Source organism: Taurulus bubalis, assembly GCF_910589615.1.
Source record: "Taurulus bubalis genome assembly, chromosome: 3".
Taxonomy (NCBI): domain Eukaryota; kingdom Metazoa; phylum Chordata; class Actinopteri; order Perciformes; family Cottidae; genus Taurulus; species Taurulus bubalis.
In genome coordinates, this window is record NC_136591.1 from 17,449,461 (window position 1) to 17,466,780 (window position 17,320).

The 17,320-nt window shown below is 42.5% G+C and overlaps 1 protein-coding gene across 3 annotated transcripts in view; it reads left to right on the top strand.

Moving 5' to 3' along the window:
* LOC306733456 (unconventional myosin-VI-like) overlaps positions 1 to 17,320 on the top strand; it is a gene marked incomplete at its 3' end in the record, with an annotated part of 81,866 nt that overhangs the window by 21,406 nt on the left and 43,140 nt on the right. For all 3 annotated transcript variants that reach the window (XM_079214694.1, XM_079214695.1, XM_079214696.1), the window contains exons 12-19: positions 6,985 to 7,142; positions 9,232 to 9,323; positions 9,872 to 9,944; positions 13,380 to 13,507; positions 13,943 to 14,038; positions 14,333 to 14,503; positions 15,580 to 15,618; positions 15,719 to 15,812. In XM_079214694.1, coding sequence (XP_079070820.1) covers positions 6,985 to 7,142; positions 9,232 to 9,323; positions 9,872 to 9,944; positions 13,380 to 13,507; positions 13,943 to 14,038; positions 14,333 to 14,503; positions 15,580 to 15,618; positions 15,719 to 15,812 — 851 coding nt within the window. The remainder of the gene's footprint in view (positions 1 to 6,984; positions 7,143 to 9,231; positions 9,324 to 9,871; positions 9,945 to 13,379; positions 13,508 to 13,942; positions 14,039 to 14,332; positions 14,504 to 15,579; positions 15,619 to 15,718; positions 15,813 to 17,320) is intronic.

The window sequence follows — 17,320 nt, forward strand, 5'->3', positions numbered from 1 at the left end:
GAACCCACTCCATCAGACCATTTTCGGAAAGGTTCAATGCGGCGAATAACTTACTCCTCAGAGTGATGAAGACGATGAGACGGGAGGGCAGAGACCAGCCACGTACCACCGGGCAGTGATGACAAAATAATGCTCATTTTCAAGAGGCCAATCCATCGACCTGCCGGCAGAGTTTAGTTCGACCCATCTGAGTAGTTCAGGTGAGGACAGAAATACAGGAATTATCTGCTTTAGATAAGTGGTGGAATGTAACTAATGGTAAAACATTTTACTGATCAATCAATACTTTTACTGAAATTGGCTGATGCATACTTTTACTTCAATAAAGTGTTGAATGCACGAATGTGTTGAATTTCCTCCATATTCATCCACCATTGGAAAAAAAACTCCTCCTCCCTGGAGGGGGTGAACATGTTGGAAGCCATTCTTTTTTCTTTTCTTTGCTCCATCCCTTCAACCATCTGCCGTCACCAGAAAGTCTGCCGCCTCCTTGTGCACAGAGGATCTTTTGCTTTCTCAGTCAAACGTTGTTTTTCTTTTTGGCTTAAATGGAGAGCATAAACAAGTTGGAAGTGATCATTCCATCAACTTTTCCACCATCTGCCACCAGCAGAGAGACTCTGAGAGAACGCGACCTCTCCGGCTCCAAAAGAAGCCCTTCGGCTGATCTCCATCCACATCCAACCTGCTGGGTGTTGACTTAAAATGCAGTGTGGAGGATTCACCCAACAGTTTTCTTCTTTTATGTGTGTTTGTGTTTGTGCTGGCACAAAATCCTCCGTCAGTCATCCAACATCCAGAGGGTGACCACTGTTTATTTGGGCTTCTCTTTACAGATAAGAAGCCGCAACAGGCTGTTGCTGTGGTTGGTTTTCTACCGTTGCATAGATTGCGTTTGTGACGGTACAGATCCGGGAGAGGAAACTGAATACAAGCAGTGAGCGGAGGCCAGAGTTACCGAGAGTTACCGACGGGCTCAGAGACGGGGATCAGCTTTTAATTTCTCATCTCTGCGGATGAAAAAGGAGAAACAAACATTAGCGTGGGCGGGTTTCTGAAACGGAGGCGAGTGGCTTGGCATTCAGACGGCGAAGCTGCCAGCGAGGACAAGCTGCCAGCGAAACAATGGCAGGCTTTAGAGCGGCGGGGTTCAGGCTGAACGCAGACAGGAACACTGCTCGTGTCTCTGTCCGTCGGCGACTTTGGGTTTCTATATCTGACGTCTTCATGTTGTCATTAATGCCAAACAAGGAAAATGTATCAGTGGGTTAGGTTTAACCCATATGAACAGGTGAAAACTGGATGACTGCCTGCAGGCAAAACCAGGCAAATGCAATTTTTTTTCCAGATCCGGGCACAAAGAGGATCGATTGCAGATATCGAGAAGTTTAAATATTACTTGGTACTGAGTTATTTGGGTCAACAGCTCAACCAGTCAAGTCCCCCTCCAGGCGTTCTTGGTTATGTTTTATAAGAATGGACAGGACGGACCAAAAAAAAACTCACTGTGACTCACTGACAAGTTTAGTCTGTAAACATGGAGATTTAAGCCTGGGTGCTTGATATTCACTGACAGTGGTGTATAGTAACGAAGTAGAAATACTTTTTGGGGATATCTGTACTCTACTTTACTATTTATATTTCTGTTTACTTTTACTTCACTACATTTTGCAAAGGAAACTGGTACTTTTACTCCAATACATTTCCCCTGAAACCTTCGTTACTCGCAACAAAATCAAATCTATCTTTAGAAAAAAAACAAACATCAGGGACTGGTGGAACACAGACTCCACGAAGCAGGTTTTGCGAATCACGATATTATGCATTTGCCTCTACATCCTCTAGTCCAGCGGTCCCAAACCTTTATTGCACCACGGACCGGTTACGTGAAGACAATATTTTCACGGACCGGGTCCGACCTTGGGGAGAAGGGAGACGACGACACCCAACGTGTGTTCGTTATGTCCAGTCTACTGACTCTACTCCTGACTAAACCTTTAGTCCAGTCTACTGACTCTACTCCTGACTAAACCTTTAGTCCAGTCTACTGACTCTACTCCTGACTAAACCTTTAGTCCAGTCTACTGACTCTACTCCTGACTAAACCTTTAGTCCAGTCTACTGACTCTACTCCTGACTAAACCTTTAGTCCAGTCTACTGACTCTACTCCTGACTAAAACTTTAGTCCAGTCTACTGCTTAATTTATAACCCGCCGCACAAAGACAGGATGTTGGAATGAAAGCAGGATTTCGTGCTTTTTTGGCGATATCCGGATATTCTGCCTTGGTTTTAATCCAGAACACCGACAGAGTTGAAACAGATTAAGTTTCATTTTTAGGGTAATGTAACGTCTTGACATGTGTTAAGAGGTTCCGTCTGAGGTTACCACAGACGGATGTATCTGGTCATTTTTCACAATAAAACACCTTTCCGGCCTTGATTTTTGTAAATTTACTTTACATTTTTCATTCATTCTTTCTGTGTGGCCCGGTACCAAGGGACCCACAGACCCCAAGGGACCTATGGCCAGTATGAGCATACTTATAACCACACTGTTACAACTCCTTCATAGTGTCATATTGCTTTTTGGAGAATTATGATAATAAGTTCATAAAAGATGCAAGAGTATACTTATGTACAATATATAATGTTGAACATAATATATATGGATAGATCACAGCCAACCCAGTTATTTTCAACACAACGCCTGGTCCTTGGTCATGGTGGCCACAGCACTTAAAAGAATAAACTTCATAATTCTCAAAGTTCTGACCCATTGCTTTTTTTATTCAAAAGCGTGTACTTGTACTTTTACTTTCAATACTTAAGTACATTTTATATCAGAAAAAAACGTTTGATACTTAAGTACAGAAAATATCAGATACTTTAAGACTTTTACTCAAATAGTATTTTAGTAGGTGACTTTTACTGGAGTCATTTTCCTGTAAGGTATCTTTACTTTTACTCAAGTACGGCTTCTGGGTACTTTATACACCACTGCTTAAAGACAATAGAGAACATGAATGTTCAGAGCTACAAATAATTTATTTTGTATTACACATGAATGTGTTGATAAATCATTTAGTTATGTGAGAAATATGGCCAGTTTAATTTCCCATAATCCCAAAGTTACTCTAAATTCTTCTGAGGTTGCAGTCAGTCAACAATTTAAACACCAGAGGTTGAAGCAAAACAGGAAGAAATGAGAAAAAATACCATCTTGCTCATTCTGGAGAGGCTGGTGTCACTGACCTATTTGAGGAGCAAGGTGGGAAAGTATATGACGGACCCCACAAGCCTCATTGAGCGTCTGATGAAGAGGACGTGGGTCGAGGGCATCGACTTCAATTGCTCCCCCAAAACCGTCGCCAACCTTGAGAAGATCATTTTCAAGGATCTGGGGTGGTGCAGAATTGATGCTGGCCAACATGAAAGTGGGGTCACCGGCACTCGAGAAGTTCATCGCCACTGCCGTCAAAGCTCACCTCGTGGCGCCAACAAAGAAGCGCAGCTGTATCCGCCGGTTCTTCTCGTCCGTGAGCCGAGCCATCGCCAGCATCTGCAAGAGGAGCGAGACTGTCTACTAGGTCGCTAGCTAACGCTTAACATTCAGGGTTACAGATTACAGCTTTTGATTTGGGGAACGCGGATGAAATGAAAGTAGAAGGTAAATTTGAAGAGCGGTGGCAGGTTGGACCGCGGCCAGCTGGCTACATCCCCTGTGGGTGTGGGTGGAGATTTGGGTTTAGAGAGGGTGATAATTAAAACGTTTATTTTTGTTTTCCTTTTTTTTTTCTGTACTATTTTCTGCTTGGCATATTTGAGCAAACTAATTAGGAATCTAATTATGTGCAACGACAGTAAAGCAAACGGACATAAAGCTGATGTGCAACTGAAGGCGTTTCCATGTGAACTGTTTTTTTTGCGCCAACGTTGATGAGGAGGAAGAGAAGAAAAAGAGTTGACTAACGGAGGGAGACAAGTGAGACACAAAACATGTAATCTTTATTTAGCCAGGTGTTTCCCATTGAGATCTCTCTTTTACGTGAGTTTTAACAATCAACATGAAGTCCAAATATTTGAGTGACATTCAAATAATCCGATAAAACGTTTGCCCACAGGCGTCCAGAAAGTCGATACGCTTTTATAACGAAAACAAAACTTTCAGTTTCTTCGCAATTTCTCGCATGGAATAGCCTTCATTTCTAAGAACAAGAACAGACTGGTGAGTTTCACATGGAAGTTCTCTTTTTCTGGCCATTTTGAGAGTATAGTAGAACCCACAAATGTGATGGTCCAGATACTCAACAAGCATGAAGCCTAGTTTATGTAGGTACGCCGTCGACGAAGTTCTGCGTCGAGGGACCGCGTTGCTTTGCAATTAACCGCCATGCCGCCAGGGGGGTGTGTCTGTGTGGCTGTGTGGTTTCAGGGGTTATAGCCGAATTCCGGTCACAGTAAACAATGGCGACCAAGTTGGAGCGGCTGCATTAAAGTTGGAGCTCATCAATATTGAAGAGCAAATGCTTATATTGCAAATGTTGAAGCGCAGGCGACAGAGAAGACGTTTGCGGAGGTGGTCTGTACGACCACTAAACCGGTCGAGGCTGGGAAAAAGCAACTGCCGGAAATTACGTTCTGAGTGGACCAATCACAGCGCTTGCGGTCCGTGTCAACGCGACGCGTAGTTAGGATTTTTTGGAGGTGCGCGTCAGGCTACGTCTTAGCGGTCTGCGTCTACGCCGTCGACCTGACGAAGAACCATAAACTAGGCTTAACTGTTTTAAGCTGTGCTAATGTAGGCAGGTGAAATTTGAAATGACACCATACACAGAGCTATAGTCAGGGATCTTTATTTCTCAAATACTCTTAAAGGAATAGAGCATATTAAATAAATTTGGAATGTTCAATTTATGTTAGGTTCTCTGGTTTGTGGCAAATTCCACTGTGAAAACAAAAATATCCCTTTAACACGATCTTGGTCACTGACTCAAAGTGCATAAATCACACACATAAATCAAGTGCATAAATAAAGTACACAAATAACTGTAGTGGTAGCTCTTCTGTTAAAACCAGATAAAAGACAACAAACAATACCACACAGTTATCTCTGAAATTAAACACATGAAACAGTTGAGTCCATAAATAGAGAGAAATGTTGCAGTACATTACAACATACTCACTACGTTCTCTCTTTGCGTTAGCTCAAATGCACATGTGGCGACTACGGACACTCATCCCATACAGCACTACATAACGAAAATAAACATTACTTTCAGTAAAATCGACACAAATTAAATCTTCTTGAACATAATTGATAACAGAAGGTGTCCCTGTAGGATGGTCTTTAAAATGCTAAACATTATTAGCTTTGCAGTGGCTGAACACTCAAGCACATGTAGATAGAATCTGTTAACATCGGGCCAATTTGTGGTTCCATCGGCATTTAGCGACATACAATACATTTTCGGACTTTTATACACTCATATTAATTAACATTTAGTGTAGAAATAACCTTTCGAACATATTTATTGACCCTGAAAACAACAAACGCTCCGCCGGTTCGTCCCTTGAAACAAAGGATTCCACTTCCTGTTTTGCTCTAAACGTCTTGCTGGCACCCAGTATAAAACGCAGTACATATGAACCTAGTATATATGAACCAAATATAAAACGCAGTATATATAAACGCAGTACATATAAACCCAGTATAAAATGCAGTATATATAAACGCAGTACATATAAACACAGTATAAAACACAGTATATACACTACTGTTCAAAAGTTTGGGGTTACCCAGCCAAACTTTCAGTTTCTTCGCAGTTTCTCGCATGGAATAGCCTTCATTTCTAAGAACAAGAATAGACTGGCGAGTTTCACATGAAAGTTCTCTTTTTCTGGCCATTTTCAGAGTATAATCGAACCCACAAATGTGATGCTCCAGATACTCAACTAGCTCAAAGGAAGGCCAGTTGTATAGCTTCTCTCACCAACATAGCTGTTTTAAGCTGTGCTAAAATAATTGCACAAGGGTTTTCTAATCATCCATTAGTCTTCTATGCGGTTAGCAAACACAATGTACCATTAGAACACTGGAGTGATAGTTGCTGGAAATGGGCATCTATACACCTATGTAGATATTTCATTAAAAACCAGACGTTTCTACATAGAATAGTCATTTACCACATTAACAATGTATAGTCTATAGTGTATTTCTGATTAATTTAATGTTATCTTCATTGAAAAAACAGTGCTTTTCTTTGAAAAATAAGGGTATTTCTAAGTGACCCCAAACTTTTGAACTTTTGGTAGTGTATATATGTACATATATACATGTACGTGTGTGTGTGTGTGTATATATATATATATATATATATATATATATATATATATATATATATATATATAGACAGAATAAAATGCTGTATTTGGATGTATTGGACACCATAAGTAATATACAAGTGAAATACATGGTTTGGTACAATGTGCCCCAATGCAAATTTCCTCGTCTGAATGTTCTCTGTACTAAACCCTCTCTAACTTTGTTCTACTTTACTTTATCAAAGTCAACTTTGCAGAGAGAATGTTCACATATTGTGCCACAATTTGAGTCAGTTAGACCTCACAACTGCATCACTTCAAATAAATAATCATCCAGAAAGTGTTTATTTTTTTCTAGGCGGACCTGAAACCTTTTCATTTTTTCTGTGTTTCATCTTCATTTACTCTTAACCAGTAACATATAGACTGATATTTACACATCTGAACAAAATCTCAAATTTTTTAGCAGAGGCCTAAAAATAGGTTGGTTTTTAACGTCCACTTTTAATAATTTTTTTGGAGCTTTCAACTGTTTCGCTTATTCATCATTTCACAACAACTGCGTCCTGAAAAGCCTTCAAGTGGGACACTCAAGTGGGACACAACTCCTACAGGCACTAACATTCAGATGTATTCTCCCCCACCCCCTGTTTTTCTCCAGAGTGCCGCTCAAAGTGGAGCAGGCCAACAACGCCCGGGACGCCCTGGCGAAGGCCGTGTACAGCCACCTGTTCGACCACGTGGTGACGCGGGCCAACCAGTGCTTCCCCTTCGACTCCTCCGCCAACTTCATCGGCGTCCTGGACATCGCCGGCTTCGGTTGGTCTCTGTTGAAACCTCTTGTGACCTTGTTTATGACCTCATTCACAGCTTTTAACCATGTCTGAGGAGTAAAGGTTTTTATTGGATCGACTTGAATGATAAAAACTGCTTGTTGCTCGTCTAAAAGGTGTTCCAGATGTAGCTGCAGCTGTTTATTTAATGTTTTAGATCAGAGGTGGGCAAACTACAGTGGGGCATTTTAATCCAGCCCGCCGAGTATTATAATTATTATAACATTAAAAAAAAAAAAAAAAAAAGTTATAGTAAAGACCGCTGTAGCGCTTCTCCGTTACAAGTTCAGTTTCCCGAAGCAACACGGAAAGCCTAAAAGAGCGCTGTGCAATAAATAAGCATGAAGAAACATCAACGCTGGTCTGTTGTGGTCATCGTGCTTTGGGAAAATCAAGTCGGGAACAGAGAGGCGTTACAGCAGTTTGTACGCGCCGTGCGGACCGCTGCCTGCCGTGTTCTGCTGAACTAGAGCGACACACAACACTTGCTGTGCTGCGCTTGTCGATTCCACCCCTCCCCCACTGATCCCACAGACAAGGGCGACACTTTTTTATTTTTTTTATTACCGTAATATACCGCAAAACACTGAAAAGCTCCACTTCTTAGCGGTCAGAATCCTTTTTAATTATGGCGTAAAGCGTTAACTTTAGAAGTATTACGGTAATATGAATCACTTTCTGACGCCAGAGACAGGGTTTGTACTACAACAGTTTTAGAGTTGTAAAATGAACTGACAGCTGCATGCAGAGTATTTTTCCTCAGTATAACTAACATAACTAACCACATTCGACCCACGGAACTGCGCCACCCTGCGCGCTCAGGTCATGTGACATATAGGGTTATGTCTGTCAGCCTCCTGCATTGATCCCTTCTGTCACAATGAGTGGACCCAAGAAAAGACAAGTCGACAGTGAGTGCAGAGTCTTTAATGAGTGAACTGCTAAGTATTTTTTCACGAAGTACGATCAGAGGCAGTATGTCTTATTTGCCAAGAAACCATTGCAGTGTTCAAAGAATGCAATATTAGCCGCCACTTTTCCGCCAAGCATGCTAACTATGCTAGCCAACAGTCAACGACAGAACGGACGGCTACTGCTAAGAGGTTGGCAGCCAATTTAAAGAGTCAGCAAAATATTTTTCTCCGCCAAACTGCTATACAAGAATCAAGCACCAAGGCAAGTTTTTTGCTAGCATTCAAATTAGCAAAAGCTAGCAAGCCTTTCTCTGAAGGAGAGTTTTTGAAAGAATGTATGGTAGAAACAGCAGGTCTCTTATGTCCAGAGAGCAAAAACAAATTTGAAAAATTTAGTTTATCACGCAGAACAGTGACTCGGCGTGTAGAACAAATTGATGAAGATTTAACCAGCGAGTTGAACAAAAAAGCTGAGTCATTTACGTTATATTCTCACACCGCCCCCTGCCGGCCTCGCCGTCGTCCAGTGTAGAGCCACGGGTCTCACACCGCCCAGCACCCCCTGTGGCGGACCACAGGCTCCCCACCTTCCCTTTCGCTCCAATAATCTGTTTTACCAGATACTCTCATGTGGTCTGCATTTGGGTCCTAAACATTGTCCTCCCGTGACAGGTTCACACAAACACTCTCCATCCATCTGATACTGGCCCGGCCCGTCTGTCAAATTTTTTTTATTCAATGTGGCCCCTGAGCCAAAAAGTTTGCCCACCCCTGTTTTAGATGCTTATTTAATCAACATTTAGATGAACATAAGTCTGAGATTGGCTGAGTGTTAACGGATTCTTTTGGAATCTCGGCTTCTTCTCCGGCCCATGCAACACCTTTCCACCAAGTTTCATGGAAACTGTGCCAGTTGTTTGTTTCCTCCATGATCCTGCTGAGAAACAAACAAACAAACTGAGAACAACCTCCTTGACATCTTGGGACAAAGTCTCTCAGATGTTCAGAATAAATAAGTTTCTTGATCGTAAAATGAAAAAAGGTTCCATGTTAAAAAACCATCAGAGAAAAGTTCAGAGTGATTTAAAATGACAAAGACTTAATTGTTGATTTGTGACAATTTCTTATGTCGTAAACATGGTACCGGTTTCTGTTCCTCAGAGTACTTTGAACACAACAGCTTCGAGCAGTTCTGCATCAACTACTGCAACGAGAAGCTGCAGCAGTTCTTCAACGAGCGCATTCTGAAAGAGGTGAGAGGCGACGAGCACGCGTCTCCATTCAGGGGGAAAAACCTAGAAAAAAAACTAGAAAAGCACCTGCTCCGATCCATCAGCCTGCACTTAGAGGCAAAGCAAACATCTCAGGGGGGTTAAGTACTGCTCTTGTTGAAAGAGTAGGTGTCATTTTTTTCAAATTGTGGGTGTCTCATTTATGAAAAGTATTGATTTTCCAAAGCTCAGACACCTGAAAACATGAAATCTAAACTTTGATCACTTTTGAAGGAAAGTTCTTTTCCATAACGTGATTTTTGTGAAAGTATGTGTTTTGATTGGTGTGTTAATAATGATGATTACCGCCTGTATTTCTCTGAAAGTTTGATGTTTCTTTACGTAAAGTTTCTGACCCGAAGGCGCTGGTGTTTGCGTGCAGGCGGACCGGCGTCGGAGAGCCCGGTCTAAGTGACCTTTTGCTAGAGAGCAGGAACGCCCGCCAGGCGACGGCCCCTTCATCATTAGACCGAAACACGCTGTGAATATGGTTATGGGTTCTCATTATAAATATCTTGTTTGCATTCCAGGAGCAAGAGCTGTACCAGCGGGAGGGGCTCGGAGTCAACGAGGTTCACTATGTGGACAATCAGGACTGCATAGGTATGAAGACGCCTCTCGTGTATTCAGAGTAGCGCCACTGGCTCGACCTCCATATTTGTGCCGAGTGTTTCTCTGCAAAGGGTTATTTTATTATTTGAATAACTTGACAGTTTTCCCTATGTGTGAGGCACCAGCCACACAGACGACTAAAGGACACAAGGAGCTCGGCTTTCCTCATCAGAAACTAAACATTCAAGCTGAGCTTCAGATGTTTCAGCCGACACCTGGAGATGTCAAATATCATGGAAAATGCATCGACAATAAAGTAACTTTCTTGCCGTTGACGTGGGCTGTTTGACCCCTGCGGTGCGTCATGCATTATGAAACCGAACCAGAAGGAATGGACTCGGGACTTTACTGTCTGGTTCTATGACTTGAAGTTCTTAACTCTGATCTTGACCTGGTTCTCTTGTTTTGTTTGGCAAGTGGTTGTGCTTAACTTGGAACTTGACTTGTCTTTTAATTGGGTTTTGATGGTCATGACTTTGAACTGAACGTGGAACTGTTCAACTTAGAACTTGACGTAGGTCTTTCCTTGGGACTTGGGACTTGAATTAGGACTATTGGGTCTTAATTTGGCCGATGATTTAAGACTTTCCTGGCTTGGTTTAGGACTTGTCGGTGTTTATTTGGGACTTCACGAGGGACTCAACTTAGAAACTTGAATCTGGATTTTTAGTTTGCTTGACTTGGTGTTGCCTCCGTGACCTCATAGCTGTAGGCATCGCCAAATCTCAAATGCTCTCCCAAATACAGCTTTGTTGAGTCACTGCCTGAGGCTTTGGAGCGTTGCTACCGCCGGTGTTGTTGCTTTGTAGTATTCATGCTTTTAATCTTCTCTCTCTGGGGTTGTTTGCTTCCAATCTTCTGGAGGAGAAGAAGTCGTGTTTGCGAGCCCAGGGCAGCAGAGTACTGCGCATTACTGGCCTTGATGTGCTGCCGGCTCCGAGCCCCTTGTTTTTTTTTTTCGAGAGCCACCGCTCCACAGTTTGACCTCGGCGCCGTTTCACGGACGGACCGAACAGCGAGGCAGAGTGATGGAAGCCCCAGAGCACGCCAACCCCTGTCTGACTGAGAAGCGTCTCCATAAACAGGGAGGCAGATGGATGTGAGGGAATTGAGAGGGGAAGGAGGTTAATTATGCTTTTTGCTGATGTCCAGCTCTGTGAAATAGCATCAATATTAGATGCTTGCCGACAGCGGAGACAGCTGGAGGGAAGCAGCAGTCGGGGGGGGCACGCAACAACACAGACTGTTTACAATGAGCTCTCTGTATTGACTCAAACTGTAGATTACCCAAATGTATTTGTTTGTTCGGGCTCCTATTGTGTGTTCTGTGAGCAGCAGCTACTCTGTCCACACCAGAGAGAACTTAAAGCTCACACTCGATGCAGCAGAACATTTCATTTGTACAGACGGGAGATGCATGACTGCATGGGGGACAAAAGTAAAAATAAAATGAAGATTAAAAAAAAAGAAAAAGATGGAAATGTCGAGTCCAAACAGGCAGTTTATTTTGTCACCGATTGGTTCTTTTTGGCTGCTTTGTTCCGTCTGTGTTCATGTTGCTTTTCTTGTGATGGAGGGATGGATGAAGGTCCGTCTCTGGGGGGTTTTGAGTAGGAAGCCTGCATCCGCTCTGCACATCTCAATTCAAGTCAGGAAACGTGAGTCAGAGAGACGCGCTGAATCATCTTCCATAACTTCCTCCTCGTCAGGGAAGCTCTGCTATAGCGGGCTTCTGTTTTACACCAACAACCCCTCCAGGCGCTTCATCAAGTTCACTGTGTCGCTGACCTTCTCACCACTCACTAGTGCTCGTGATACTGTCGGTGACGTGCACACTGTGTGTCGAGCTTCCTCTGAGTCACACACTGTGTGCTGCCAGTCTCTGGTTGATAACACACAACATTTGAGTGAGACTATATCCCTTAAAATGCAGGGCATCGTGCCCGGAGAGACATTTTTTAAAATGATGTAATTGTAGGTCCATAAAAGTTTGTAAAGTGACGCTCTTTTTTAAATTTCAATTCAAGCTGATATAAATAATATATAAATAAAATGAGTCAGTTTAATATTGTTTCGTCCTGAAGTCAATGAGCTTTGACCTGAGACTTTTCTGTCTTGACTTGTCGCTGGTGACTTGATGTGGGACTTGAAGGTCTGACCTCGGAACTTAACTTCCAGCTGTCCCGTCTTGGTGTTGTACTTGATTTGAGACTTGTAGGGATTGGATCTTGACTTGGGACTTGAATCTGGGCTTCACAGCCAAGACTCAGCTTTGTTTCCCCTCAGCTTCTGCACTGCATACGTAGTTATCTTGACTTGGCATCTGATTCGGGGCTTTCCTGTCTTGACGTGGGACTTAAAGAACCTAACTTTGGATGTGACTTGAGAAATTGACTCAGAGCTTAAAGGTCTTATGTTGGAACCTGAAGGTCTGACCGTGGAACTTGAAGGTCTTATGTTGGAACCTGAAGGTCTGACCGTGGAACCTGAAGGTCTGACCGTGGAACTTGAAGGCCTTACGTTGGAACTTGAAGGTCTTATGTTGGAACTTGAAGGTCTTATGTTGGAACTTGAAGGCCTTATGTTGGAACTTGAAGGTCTTATGTTGGAACCTGAAGGTCTTCTGTTGGAACTTAAAGGCCTTACGTTGGAACTTGAAGGTCTTACCTTGGAACTTGAAACGTGACTTTTCTTGGTACTTAAATCTTAAGACTTTGGTTCTACTTCTGTCTTTGTATCTCCTTTGCTGCTGCATTGCGTTTCGTTATATTGCTCTATGTTGTTACAACCGCTGTGGGAGTCACTTTATTACACTATCGATTGATCTTGCTCCCAGCCTGTAGGGTCCATTACTGTACAATAGTGCTCATTGGCCCTTTTCTATAGGAAATCCAATAAATGGGTTCTTTAGATTATAGATTTGAATGCCAATTATCTGATATACACAGACACAACAACAGTTATTCCTTGACTGCACTAAACTGGATTCTCATCATGTCTTTAATCTCAACTGCACTTCAACTAAAGTTTTCCATTGATTTGCAGAAATGAACTCCTTCCACATTTTTTGTCTCTGAACCAAGTTTCTTTAAAGATTAATTAACCGGGTCATGAAGCTTTTATACCAAAAATGTTGGACATTGAAATTACTTTTCTTGAGACCATAGTGATGGAATAAAGCACTTTTGCACCCTCCAGGTGTTCTATACTGTTCAGATATTATAATGACGCTAATAATAACAATTAGCTTCCCCCATCACCTTCTGAGTTCGACCAGGTCAAACTGTTAATATCGGCACACCTCTTAATTAGATTTTTAATCGTTAGCATCCCCCTAACATCTTGATTTAATTGGTCATACTATTAGCCTCAGCTGATCCGAAGCAGCTTCCATTAACTACTGACTGTCATGTTCTCGTTTCAAAGACCTGGTGGAGGCGAAGATGGTCGGCGTCCTGGACATCCTGGACGAAGAGAACCGACTACCTCAGCCCAGCGACCAACACTTCACCGACACCGTTCACAACAAACACAAGAACCACTTCCGCCTCACCGTGAGTCGGCTCTGAAACAGGAAGTTGCTCCTTTTAAACCGGAGGCTTAAATTGTCACATTTACCTGTAAATAACTCAGTTGTTTTAGTTTTTTCTCTTACAATTATCCCTTTGTTTTATATTGCATAATGATAATAAAAAACACTTTTTAAATATTTTTAATCCATAGACAAATGTTCTAAAAGGAGGTTCAGGTTCGATGCAATGCGTTTGATTGAAGAATGATGTCAGGCAGTGAAACTGAACACTGACTTCAGCCACTAGAACACTGACTTCATCTCCAGCCCGGAGTGATTGACGGGACCGCAAATTAGCACGTCATTGTGAACGGAAAACATGCAGGAGGTCTGCTGAGTCTCACTGTGTGTGTGTGTGTGTGTGTGTGTGTGTGTGTGTGTGTGTGTGTGTGTGTGTGTGTGTGTGTGTGTCCCTCAGGTACCCAGGAAGTCTAAGCTCGCCGTCCACAGGAACGTGAGGGACGATGAAGGCTTTATTATCAGACACTTTGCAGGAGCCGTGTGCTACGAGACGGTGCGTTCACGAAACACTCGGCGCTCGGCTTTCCGGCAGCCGTCTTTTGAAAAATGAATGTCACAGGAAATTATTTATAAATTTTTCTTTGATCACTGGACTTTAGAGAAACACTCCCGACCAAAAGCCAGAGACCGTTCAGATGAGATAACACATTTTATTTGATATGTTTCATGCGTCTGATATCTGTGCAGAGGCAGCAGGTGAATCATGAGTAATGAAGCAAGCAGCGTTAGACATCTCCACCGTCTCACAGCTTGTTCCTGAGTCTGCCTTTTGGGTTTTATTTTTTAGACCAAGTTTGTGGAGAAGAACAACGACGCCCTCCACATGTCTCTGGAGTGTCTGGTCAGCGAGTCCAAGGACCGCTTTGTCCGCGAACTCTTCGAGAACTCCAACAACAGCAAAGACGCCAAGCAGAAGGCGGGAAAACTCGGCTTCATCAGCGTCGGCAACAAGTTTAGGGTGAGTTTTGGGTGAAATTAAGAGAATTTGTTACCTTATTTTATAGCTGAACAGTGTCTGAACCCCCCACCCCATACCAAGAAAAACAACACACAAGGGACCCAAAATATACCGCAGAGCATAACATCTGCAACAACAGACCAACTGAACCTGCTGCTGGCAAACGTGTACTGATGACACCAGCGTGTCACGGATCAATGATTTATGGAGGAATGTAGAAGCACTCCACCTCTAACTAGCAGACCTTCAGACAGAGATATCCTGACTCAGGTTCACCTTTACAAAGAAGTACAAATTAAATACATAGTTCAGATCTTTAGGAGTGTGTTTGAGAGCTTCTTCTCAAAGTCAGAGTTTTACTGCAGTAGATGGAGCAAAGTAATGTTCTGCTGTGGACGCATTTTAGACTCTTAAAATAATCTATCTTTGTGCTCTACAGACACACCAGACTCCATTTACAAAAACAGTGATTTAACCTCTCGGAACTCAGGAGATGCTGCTCTACTGCTGAACCCAGCTGATAGTGTGTTTGTGCTGTTGTGTGACTTTAAGTGCTTTCAAGGGTCAGTTTGGATTCACCAAAGTCTCACAACAACACAAACACACTACCAGATGGGTTCAGCAGTAGAGCAGCAGCTCCTGTGTCCTCAGAGGTTAAAGCACTGCTTTTGTGAATGGAGTCTGGTGTGTTTGCAGAGAGCAGAGATAATAGCTTCAGTTCCCGTCCGAAAGGTAAAGAGTTGAACATATTCTAAATATAGCGTTCACTTAAACTGATATTGATTATTTTAGGAGTCTAAAATGCGTCCACAGCAGAACTTCACTTTGCCGTCTACTGCAGTGAACTCTGACTGTGAGAAGAAACTCTCAAACACACCTCTAAACATCACTACTGTCACGTGTGGAGTCTTAAAAACAACAGTTCAGGAGCCCTTATCAAAACCCAAGATGTTAATATATACATATATATATATATATATATGTGTGTGTGTGTGTATATATGATCAATTGTCAACTTGCCCACCACAAAGTGAGACTTTGGCCTCGCGGATGACTCCATCTTATTTTTCTTGCAGACACAGCTGAACATCCTGCTGGAGAAGCTGCGCAGCACGGTCGGTGTTCCCTGCGGACGATCCCTGGTTACAGCTCTGCTTCTGTGTGCCGTCGTAACGATGCTGGCGTCTCTCTCATGTCCACGTTCTCCTCCTACAGGGCTCCAGTTTCATTCGCTGCATCAAACCAAATCTGAAGATGGTCAGCCACCAGTTTGAAGGAGCTCAGATCCTCTCCCAGCTGCAGTGCTCCGGTCAGTGAATCTATACAATATATATTTATAATATATATATATATATATTTATAATATATATATATATATAATATTCCTCAGGATATATACTATATATATATATATATATATATATACCTCAAGATATATATATATTATTAAACAGTTGGGGCTGGTGGGCTCTTTATCACTGCAGTGTAAGTGTCAGTCCTGCAAGTTAACCGTTTATTTATTTTATATATTTTAATTTTAATAGACAAATTAAATGCTTTCAGGATTTAATTTCACAAGAGGGATAGAGAGAGAGATGCTCGAATCCAGGCTCGACAGGGGACAGGTGGCGGCGAGCCCCGCGGGACACAGTGAAGGGTCCAGCCGTGTCTCAGACCACCAGCCCACCGCACTGGGCTTGCGCACGCATGTCACTCCTCTAGCCTCGAGCAGAACCTCCGCGGAGGAATATGACCTGGTGCTAAACTAGGAAGTCACCAAGCAACACAAGATCCGACCGTCACACACGGCCCGGTTCGCGAGAGGGACTACCATGGTTATCTTATGCTTTCGGCTCGGCTGTTCTCAAACTACCAACAATTAATAAATTCATGACAAACTCTTACAAGGGGATTTAATACTTATACCAGTCACCGTAACTCTCTCTCTAATTCATTACAACAAATATGTGTCTGTTATGTAAGTGTGTCCTGTATCTTTATCAGTGAGTGTAGTCATGATGGATTAACCTCAGATTTACCTCGGGGGCTGCCGGGGCGGGTCGACATGAAGCTCTGCCTCTGGCTCTTTGATGGCTCGATGCCAAGAATTGAAGGAGATCAAAGAATGGGCTACGGACGCGCAGACTTGATTTAAACTTCGATATCAATCAATATTTATTTCACCAAAGATAGAAAAGGATTTACAAGTTACAAATGCAACCTCAAAAAATACTTAAAAGAAAACTCAGAAGATAAGAGAACGGAGGCTCTACCGAAAGTGCGGAGGAAACTAATTGACTCAACTACACCAAAGTATTGCTACGTCTATTCACCTAACTCGCTCAAACGCAACTGAACTAAAACGTATTATTCTGTCCCAAATTTCAACTCGGACCCCCCTCATTTTTGAGGGGCTGAAGCACTGGGCTCTCTTGAACCCACGCTCTTTCCTGTGTTACTTCTCCTTTTTTACACTGCAGTCTTATCAGCCTCGTTTCAGCTCATCCTCTGTCCTCACACATGTACGTAGTCAAAAAATGGACATTTTATCATCAATTCACTACAAAGGTTATTTGAAGAAACAGCATAGTTTTAACCTTTTTCAAAGTTACATATTAACACCTGCCAAGCATTGATTATATGTCAAGAGTATCTTCTCAATATACAAGGTGGATCACGGTCTCAAGCAGACACGTTCTCGTCCATCCTGAGTATCACTAGATTATATTAAAGAAATAAAACACACACACATATCATTCTTTAAACTGTAAAGAGTATCAAACCACACCTCAACAAACATCCCTGTGACCCTGCAGA